The sequence below is a fragment of the Protomyctophum parallelum genome (assembly GCF_964188405.1).
Source record: "Protomyctophum parallelum genome assembly, chromosome: 19".
NCBI classification, from domain to species: Eukaryota; Metazoa; Chordata; class Actinopteri; order Myctophiformes; family Myctophidae; genus Protomyctophum; species Protomyctophum parallelum.
The window spans coordinates 19,254,733-19,265,390 of record NC_139717.1 but is presented as its reverse complement, the minus strand read 5'-3'; the positions used below and the strand labels follow the sequence as shown (position 1 = coordinate 19,265,390).

At 44.1% G+C, this 10,658-nt stretch overlaps 1 protein-coding gene across 1 annotated transcript in view; it reads right to left on the bottom strand.

Moving 5' to 3' along the window:
* LOC310876818 (uncharacterized protein) overlaps positions 1-10,658 on the bottom strand; it is a 30,633-nt gene that overhangs the window by 2,396 nt on the left and 17,579 nt on the right. Inside the window, exons 9-15 of the mRNA XM_083790472.1 lie at positions 7,331-7,642; positions 4,212-4,378; positions 3,950-4,105; positions 3,614-3,859; positions 3,296-3,467; positions 996-1,557; positions 589-742 (exon numbers count right to left, since the gene is read on the bottom strand). Coding sequence (XP_083646598.1) covers positions 589-742; positions 996-1,557; positions 3,296-3,467; positions 3,614-3,859; positions 3,950-4,105; positions 4,212-4,378; positions 7,331-7,642 — 1,769 coding nt within the window. The remainder of the gene's footprint in view (positions 1-588; positions 743-995; positions 1,558-3,295; positions 3,468-3,613; positions 3,860-3,949; positions 4,106-4,211; positions 4,379-7,330; positions 7,643-10,658) is intronic.

Genomic DNA, 10,658 nt, shown 5'->3' with positions numbered 1-10,658 from the left:
CTCCAGATCAGAGGAGCAGTTCAGGATTCCCGGTCCAGGTCTGTATACTGCGAGTGCAAACTCTTTATTTTATTGCGATATGCGCAACATTATTCAAACCCTATCGCCTCCATTGTCTCGCTAAATCTCCTACACTACAGTGTTTTTGTGTGTAACATTCAGCATTTGATAAATGTGCCCGCCTGGCCATATTGCGATAAGCCAAAGGCTTATCATTAGACCACGTCTGTCCACAGAACATCTTTGCGCTGCGTAATAATACAAATACCAACTTCTTCATCCCACAAATGGCATGCACATTTTCGTTTCATGCCATATATTTGATGCGATTGCATTCCCACCTGAGGTGATCCGCCCTCTGCTGCGCTTGGAAGCGAAGCGAGACCCCTGATTTTTTTAATCAACACCAGAATTCAAATGAGCCAAATGAAGCGCACTTTCCGACAATACGCAGCAGTATTAATTTAATCGCAGTAAAATATCCTGGTTTGAATGCGACTCTACACTAGGATTTCTATGCTCTCAGCTGTCCTACTGTATTTCTCTCCTACACTGTCGTTTTCATTGGAGACCAGATAATAGACATACCTGCTTTGAGCTTGATTTCGGTCCAGAGTGGAGAAGAGACCAGATGTTCCATCAGTCTGGAACACAGCCTGACATGGCTGACGTAGTTTAACAGCAGAGAAATGAGAGGTCCCACCAAGTGACTGATGGACGGCTTGGACACAGCGTCGCAGAACTATACACAGGATAAAAAACACACAACTAGAATAGAAATTCACTAGACAGAAAACACGCAGGGTTAGTAATAGGGTTAGTAGCCGGACAACGCGTCGTTGGACAATGGCTGACAACAATGTCAATATGTAGGAAATGTCCATATTTGGCTCCATTGCATGGTCTCTTGATAAAGGCCTGCATTTCAACCACAGAGATCTTTGTCATATATGACGAGTGAGCTTGAATAGAAACATACATAAGAGTAGCCTTACCTGGAGACGGCTCCATGGAGCAGCGTGGTTCCGCTCCTCACCGTGTGTTTGTGTGGGATGAGGCTTGCTGCCGTAAACGCAGGTGAAACAAGAGCGAGCGTTGCAGCCGTGGTTCAGCAGTAGTTTGAGCATGGGGAGGTTCAGGTTGTCCATGCTAAGGAGCACCGCAGAGGGAAACGCAGAGGGCTGGGTGGAGATGGAGGCATTCACGTCAGCTCCGTACTTCAGGAGGAGGGACACCATCTCCATAGATGCTTTACTGACGGCAACCAGCAGGGGGTTGAACAGGTCCAGGTTGGGATTGGCTCCAGCCTCCAGCAGCATAGTGATGGCTTCCAGGTTGCTGTTGTAGACGGAGAAGTAGAGCGCTGTGCTGCGTTTGTCTTTGTACTTGTTACGTCGCTCTTCAGAAAGCTGACAGTTGGGGTCGAATCCCGCCTTCAGGAGAAGTTCTATGATGTTATTGCAGTTGTGCAATAACATCATGGCGTTGTGCAGCGGACTGATGCCGCTTCTAATGATTTTCTTCTGGCTGGTGACGGGAATCAGGAGGGACACGATACTGAAGTAACAGAAAGTAGACATTAAAACACGGCAACACAGAGAGACTGGTGTTTTCCATGTAAAAAGCACCTTCACTGTAGAACAGGGATGTCGAACTAATTTTGGGGTGGCGGCCGCATTGGACGAAATGCGACTTCATGAGGGCCAGAGCGGTGCAAGCATGCTCACGCATGTTTAAGTACACACTACACAGCTGTACACGGCTTTGTTTTTCTTGCTGTTGTGCATGCTATAGGTACAGTACACTACAAATTATAATAACTACTTGCATTATTGACTTTCATTATTAATATTATACCTGTAGCCTAGAAGCCATTTGCTATGAGAGATGCTATTTTTAATTATGGAGCGCCAATAAACCATTTGAAAATAGAATATTTAAATTTCAATAGCTGTCTCAGCAGAAACTTGTAAATGGCTACACAAGCCTTGGTTTTATGCAGGCCTGCTTTTTTATTGAAGTGATGAACAATGGAACATTCAAAAAATATGAGTGAATAACAATAACTAATACTTAAAAAAAAAACTTCATGACATTTCATCTCTGTCTTGTTTCCACTTGCTGCTTCCTGAATATCAGGGACCAGTTTCTGAGAAGTTATTTTCATAACATAATTAAATAATATGAATATGTATAATCTGCAGTGGTGGGATATATTTCTTTGTCAGCTGTGATCTGAATGTTCCTCGGTTATAGACCCTTGTACTGGAGAAGTATAGTACTCTTCAACACGCAGCAGCAGAGAGAGAAGGGGGGCATGCGTTGCCTTAAGGCTCATACATAGTCTGGATTTTCGGTGGTGGGGTGACCACCGAACTACAACATGACGTCACGAGCCACGGTGTAGAGCAAACCACCGCCACCGCTCCAGCCCTTCTCCGCTCAACGTTATTTCAGCTCCGGTGGTCAGCTCACCACCGGAGCGGTGGTCACCTTACCACCGAAAATCCAGACTATGAATAGGCCTTTAGCAGTCCATTCAATTGAGCACAGCTGACAGCAATCAGTCTAGTTAGGGAGGGCAGCTCAGAACTGAGAATGAGCATTTTGGTTTATATTTCTTTAAAAACTCATAACTTTTGACAGGAATGTGCTAGAGACTTACTTTTTTTTTTTTTAAACACTTTTTTTTTATTTTTATTGATGAATAAATGAAAAAACATGTGTACATTTTGTTGTATCCGACATGTAAATATCCCCCCCTCCCCCCCCAATCAAGACTTACTTTTTTTTGACAGACTCATACATTTATGCTCTACAAGTGGCCCGCGGGCCATATGTTTGACATTTACCTTCTACAGTGTGGAAGGTAAGTGAAGGTGCTTTAAAGTTGACCCTGCAGGGCCAACCCTGCAGAAGTCTCTAGATGGGTGCTACACCAGAATGTTGCATGCAGTACCTACTTAACATCAGCAAGAGTACACATGTTACGAAAAAGAATCTGTACGATGGAATGCCAAGGGTAAAGCAGAAAATGGCAGCCAGGAGAACTAGCAGGACACTGCCAAAGACACTAAGGGCTGCCAGCCAGCAAGTTGGTGCTGCGGGAACCAACACACGAGCACCGCTCACGAGGACGTCCCACATTAACATATGTAGATGTACTCAAGAAAGACGCAGGAGTGCAAAGCACCAACGAGCTGGTAACGATATCCGGGATGACTGGAAGCAACTATGGAGGGCTCGTCTGAGGACGACCTAGAAAGATTAATTGTAAACAGAGAAGTGTTCTGACCGTGTGTGAGAATTCTGCACAGCCACATGGATGGGTAGAAGACCAGACTTGTGGGATCTGCTGACGAGTGCTTTGACAGACAGGAGCACCTCTACGATGGACACATGACCATGCTTGCACGCTTCATAGAGCGGCGTTGCACCGTCAGCTGCAGCACCGTTAATATCAGCATCTGGACACACAATAGAACTCAGTGAGTCTGTCTGCCCCTCTGTCCTCCAACCTATGATATATAACCTCTACTGCTAGAAAACCAACAGTACTAGAGGTCCTAATAGGACAAAAAACTAGGTCAGTACTAGGGTGTCATGTACCTACCGTGTTTGAGAAGGAAGCGTAGTGTTTCTAACGTTCCATTCTGAGCAGCAGTGGACAGAGGAGTCATGCCGTATTTGCTGGTCGCTCTGATTTTGGCTCCGGCTTCAACCAACATTTCGCAGATCTCCACATTGTTCTGACGAACAGCTTCATGCAGCGCTGTATATCCAAGGATACATGGAGTGTTGACTGCTGCACGATGGTTCAACAAAATGGCCACCAGCTCTGCATTGTTCCTCGCACATGCTGGGGAGAACAGACATTGTTTGGTAAATAGATACAATAGCTTCAGGGTTCAATAAGAAACAGAATTGTGAACTACAAAATATTTTGTACCTTTATTAAGAGGAGTTTCTTGATTTTTATTCACAATTTCAAGATCAGCTCCTCTCTCCAGCAGCAGACGGACACAGCTTGCATGCTCTTTATCGACCGCTATCATCAAGGCTGTCTGTTGCTTCTCTGTTTTCTTGTTCAACATGCCAGGCTGGGCTGGAAGAAACAAGACACACGAGACTAAACAGAGAGAAGATCCAATAATCCCCAGAACGTGTTCTTTAGCAGGACAATAAGAAAACAAGTGTTTGTACGGTGTTACCTGTCAGCAGCACTCTGAGGCAGGCCTCCTGGCCATAGGCGGCTGCCTGGTGGATTGACAGCCAGCCAGGCTTACTGGACAACAGGTTGCATCCTGGGACGTGAACTAGCTTTCTGACTCTGTCGGCGTCACCAGTCCTTATCATTTCCATCAGAGGATCCACCACCCTAGAAAACAATACATACATATTGCCTACACTGTACAGTATTTTACAATCACACTCTTAATGCCGACCATGGAACGATTAAGGATCTCTTTATATTCTTAACATATTTTGATTAGGACCCAAGCGCACACTGGACCAATGTGAAACCAATAAATCATTGATGATACAAAGCAAAGTTATACAAATCGTGAGTTCTCGGCAACTGTCCATGTTTCATCACTAAACAAGAAGTGCTTCGTATCTCGGCTGTACGAGTCACGATGTCTTTAAGACATATAGGTGGCAATATTGAGTTATAGACATAACGCCATCTACTGGTAACATGATTCAGTCTAGTCAGAGTGGCCGTAGCTCATTGGGTAGGGAGGCCACCTGGGAAACAAATGGTCCCTATAGCTGTTTCACGTCCCGGACGGATGTATTGAAGTGTACTGTACAGCAAGGTTATAATAGTTAACTAAAACTAACTAAAAAACAAAAACTAGAATAAAAGAAACATTTGAGTTAACTGAAACTAATAAAAACTAAAAAAGAATTAAAAAACGATAACTAAACTGAAACTGTATTGTGTGTCCTCAAAACTAACTGAAATTATAGACAAAATACCCTTAGTTTTAGTTTTTATCAATATTTATATGCCTTTCGGATATATATAATATAATCCTTTTAAATTCATTAAATTAATTTCCTCATTTCTCCAACAAGTTTTACGGCAGTTTTCAGCACCGTACGGCAACATGTAGCCACGCCAACTCTAACCCACAAATAAACCGTAGGAAAAAAACTAAACTATAACTAAACTAAAACTAAGCATTTTCACCTAAATAAAAACTAAATAAAAACTAGCAAACCCGCTCTAAAAACTAACTAAAACTAAACTATAATGAAAAAGAAAAAATAACTATTATAACCTTGCTTTACAGCAACCTACCTGACACTCGGCGTAATTTGGAATCAACTTTTCTGTTTTGCCAAGCACTTTAGCTTGGTTTTAACAAAAGTTGGTTCTTTGTGCCTGCTGCGGCCTAGTGGTCCAGGCGCATGCAGGCTCTTGCCTGACAGCGTGTTGCGTGTTTGAGTCCTGTTCATGACAACCTTTGCTGCATGTCTCTCCCCTTCTCTCTCTCTCCCTCCTTCCTGTCTGTCTTCACTGTAACTATCAATAAAGGCACAAAAACCAAAACACAAATCTTTTTAAAAAGAGTGTCCATATACACACTCCCCGGAGATGCCCCGGGCCACGCCCCAAAATACCTATGTGTGTCTCAAAGATAGTGCTCTTCTCTCCTGTTCCTTTTCGTGGCCCATTGTTATTTCTCACATTTTTGCCTTTTTGCAGTTCCTGACACTACAATACTTCACCATAGTGTTGCTGAAAAACAGAAATACATAATAGTAGAGGACCAGGCCAGGAGAGAATATCTCAACTGTTCTTGGCTAATTCTCTATCCGGGACGAAATACCCGGAAATGACCACACCCTATTAAAAATGACCGCTAGTTGAAACATGGCTCTAACTTCTATACCGTTGGAGCTACAGATATTTTGAGGTGCTCAAAATGTTCAGAATACTCATGTTTGAATACTCAATAGACCATATGCACACAGTGCAGGTCATCTTTCCATAAGTTAATGGCAGTGTGGAAACTAGCCACAATTTGCCAATGACCGCCCGGCGCACATACATCCAAACCGACACAGTCCTATCTAATTGTATTAAATTATGTCAAACTCACCAACATTGCAGCTGTACGAAAAGCTTTAATTATCCTCTTTCTATCTGCAAAGTGTTTGTTTCATAAAAATCCACGGTAGAGATGTTAAGAAATTGTCAAGAAATTCCTTGCAGGTGACTTTTTGAGTGGTGCAACCACTCCAAGGAACAGCAATGTCCGTGTATGCCTATGTATTTGACGTTAATGAGCACCAGTATGACTATTAGTACCAGTAGGGAGTCGGGACGCTGTTGTGCCAGAAACAGAGAGAGAGATAGTGCTGCACATGCTGCACTGTTGCCTGCTAATGAGAGAGAGAGAGAGAGAGAGAGAGAGGAGGGGGGGGGGGGGGGGGGGAGTTGCACTCATTGAATAATCACTCAACGGCCCTGCGTACCACCTGTTTTGAATTTGCACATAATGCAGGAGGCAGCAGGATGCTGCCTTACTGAAAGGGAGCGCTTCCAAACTCTGACACTTAGAAAAAAACTGTGAACTGAGTGGTGCAGCTCCCCCCCCCACACCTCCCTCCCTCTCTCTCTCTCTCTCTCTCTCTCTCTCTCTCTCTCATTAGCAGGCAACATTGCAGCACTATCTCTCTGTTTCTGGCGCCCCCTACTGGTACTGGTATAGTCATATAGTGGCGCTCATGACCACATGAGTACATGACCACATACATACATACATAGGTGTACACGGACATTGCTGGTTGTAGGAGTGGTTGCACCACTCAAAAATCACCTGCAAGGAATTTCTTGGATTTTTATGAAACAAACACTTTGTAGATAGAAAGAGCATCATTCAGGCTTTTTGTACAGCTGCAATGTTTGTGAGTGTCTGTTTAGATGTATCGGCGGTCAATGGCAAATTGCGGCTAGTTTCCACCCTGCCATTAACTTGTGGAAAGATGACCGCTGTGGTCTATTGAGTATTCAAACATGAGTATTCTGAACATTTTGAGCATCTCAGAAAATCTGTAGCTCCAACGGTTTAGAAGTTAGAGCCATGTTTCAACTAGAGGTCATTTTAAATAGGGTGTGGTCATTTTCAGGTATTTCGTCCCAGATAGAGAATTAGCCATAGTTCCCAAGTTGTTCGCGGCGGTCATATTAGCCAAGAACAGTTGAGATAATCTCTCCTAAATGAAGTGCATACATATCTTAGCCTGGTCCTAGACTATAAAGGTTAAGTCAATTGGAACACATGGCCTCATATTCACTCGTCTGTCAGGCACCTACCGGTGAGCACGTGGAGGATTGGCAGAACTGTAGTGAGCAGTAATAATGTTATCTTGTAGGGGGCGGGGCATAGTGTTGGTACTGTCATCGTGTTGGTTTCTGGGTTGAGTGCTGGTGCTCTGAAGGTGTGGGGTGCTGTGCTGTTTGACTTCTGCATTGGGTGGACATGGATTGGTTTGTCTGGTGTCTGTGGATGGAGTTGTATTGTGGTCTTCACACGGTTCGTTGGTGTAGACAGAATAGTCCTCAAACCCCAACGATGGACCAGAGGCTCCTGGCACAGAAAGGCCGGCCATCGTCTCAATGACGATGCTGATAAGGGAGAAAAACAAGACAACACAGAAATACTATGATATTCCTGACCTGTTCAAAACAAATGATTGACATGTCCATGATTGTCAGCTGCTGTCCAACCATGTATACCATGTAGAACCTGACCAACAAAGATGTATGACTACAGAAGCTGACCAATAAAAACAGAGCTTATCTCCCTCTTGGTTCATCTTGGTTCATCACTCCCCTCACCTGGGGCAAATAAAGGTTGGGTATATGATAAATAATTTAGGAAGGTAGTTATAGACAATTGGAATAGTATATGAGAAATCTGGTTGGTATATCTTCATCACATATGACTTCAGAGAAGGTTGTTGGTGTGTTTTGAAGAAAACGCAAAATAGTGGAAAGTATAGTTGGCCGGAGCCTACAGTATAAGGGACGGGTCAACGTCATTAGTCAGACGGCTCGTTATTCCGACATTACTAACCATAATCATAACCGCACAGGGTGAGTCTTAACCGGGTCACGTATGTCGGACTAATGCGCAGTCCCCAGAGTATGTGGGAAATATACAGAGATTCAGTTACTGGGTGGAATCTACCTCCATCTCTATTTATAACAGGCCAGCTTGGCTCAGTCAGTGTTTATGTGGATAAGATAACACCTGACTGAATGCATGCCAAATGGGTCGCCTAATATTGGAGAGTTGCGTCAACGAGGAGGGCAGAAAACAGCACAGGCCACGGGGTTCATGTAATCGGTAAATGGTGCATTCATATAGCGCCTTCATTTATCCAAGGCACTTTACATAGATTGTGCATTACATTCACCCATTCACACAGTGACACACACACACACACATTCATACACCGATGGCGGCGGAAACCATGCAAAGCACCAACCTGCACATCGGGAGCAATTAGGTGTTCGGTGTCTTGCTCAAGGACACTTCGACGTAAAACTAATAACACCATCTTACCACACTGGATATGTTATAACAACATACATACATCCATACATCCATACATCCATACATACCCATTTTAACCAAATACATACATACATACTTTTGATATAATCAAGTAAGGGAGTTAATTTACAAAGAGAAAAAAAAAAGCAACGACATACAGTACGAGTACCTTTCGCCGCCGCTGGTGAATGAAACAAAGCGACAGCATGCTTTAGTAGTATATAATGTGCTCCAGTGTGATGAACCTACCTTTAGTGTTTGGTGTAGATGCAGCAGTGTAGCAGTCTGCTCTCCATCCACACAGAGCTGCTGTGATGAGCTTCACATGCAGTCCATACTTTATGGGAGATACTTTACTACTGGAATCTGCTGTGATCAACACTTCATTCACGTGCACACGCATGCACGCACGCACGCACGCACACACACACACACACACACACACACACACACACACACACACACACACACACCTCTGCCAGGTAGTTTATAGTGACTATAGGAATAGACTACGTGACATCCAGGAATAGTCTGGTGACCACCGGAGAGACGGGTGGCAGCCGGAAAGTAGACGGCACCCGGGAGCAGTATGGGTTGGCGCCCCAGCCTGTGTCTTCCATGAGGAAGAAGCCCAACAAACCCACGGTGAGGCCTTTAGGAGGGCCATTCAAGCCTCAAGCGGAGCCTGCGGCACCACCAAGGGCAAGGTGGAGCCTGCGGAACCGTTGCGGCTTGAGAATCCACCATTCCTGAATAAAGTGCCTGGTGCTGGGAGTCTGGTGTAACGCACAGGGCCTGACCTGGTCAGAGAAGGAGTGGACCTGGTGAGACATAGGAGGGGCCCGGGCAGGAGTCAACCCACAGAGCCAGTCCTTCCACGCACCAGAATGGTACCTCCCAGTCCCGGCAGAGTAGTTCAGGAGGAACGGATTGTGTGGTCCTGGTTTTTCCCTAATGGGACTGATCGAGGGTAGCTACTGGGACGTAAGTCGGGACTTGATCACCCCGGCTGGGTCATCTGAGTGAGGGGTATGATGTTGCGAGACCCGAAACCCAGATGACCTTGGGATACATCACTGAGGATACGTCCCAGGTTCATCCATTTATGTGTGTATTTTGTTATATGCCAGCACTTCAATCTGCTGTGATCACCTGTCACGTGTGCTTCATACCAGAGTGGTAGAATGTAGTACACTAACTCAACTAATTTACTCAATTTGAGGTACTTTTACTTAACTTGAGTATGTCCTGCGTTTCAATACTTTATACTAACATACTCCACTACATTTTAGAGGCTACATCTCATCATGCAGATCTACGAGCTTGCAGATCTGCTACTGTTGATGCTTGTGTGAAGCTGTATGTATGGTCAATATAGGGCCAAAAAACTAAAAGAAAACATACAAAAGGTTAAATAATAATAATAATTTTATGAATAATAATAAATAATAGCCCAGGCCGTAGCGTAACGGTCTGGGCACCGGACTGGTAATCCAGTCGCAGTGTGCCGCGGGTTCGACTCCCGAGCCCGACACGGCCTTTACTGCATGTCATCCCCCCATCTCTCTCCCGTTTCCTGTCAGCCTACTGTCTGTCCCTTCAAAAATCAATAAAAGGCGTAAGCCGCAAAAAAATATCTTAAAAAAAAAAAAAAAATAATAAATAATAATAATAGGCCTAACCAAAACAAAAAAATAGCCGATCTTGTATGTCCGATGATCGGCTACTTTTGCCAAATATTCATACATAGGTTTGCAAACTACCTGGAATTAGTTTTCTCTCGGTGGGAAACTAATTTCAGTAACTATGTAATAGTTACTTTTCAGGCTTTAGTATGACCGGGTGTTCATTTATGAGAAAATACAAGAAGTTACAATATGGAGATCATTTAAGAGGTTTCTGCCCACCACATACTGCTACATTTGCTGAAGTAAAAAATCTGAGTAGACTATACTTCTACCTCTCAGGCCTCATACACACGTACAGAACATGTTCTGTGTCTTGTCTGTGTTTAATGCCATAATGCATTTCCAATGGGAGTCACATGGCTTGACCAAACACTTTTGTTTGATGGTCAGAACA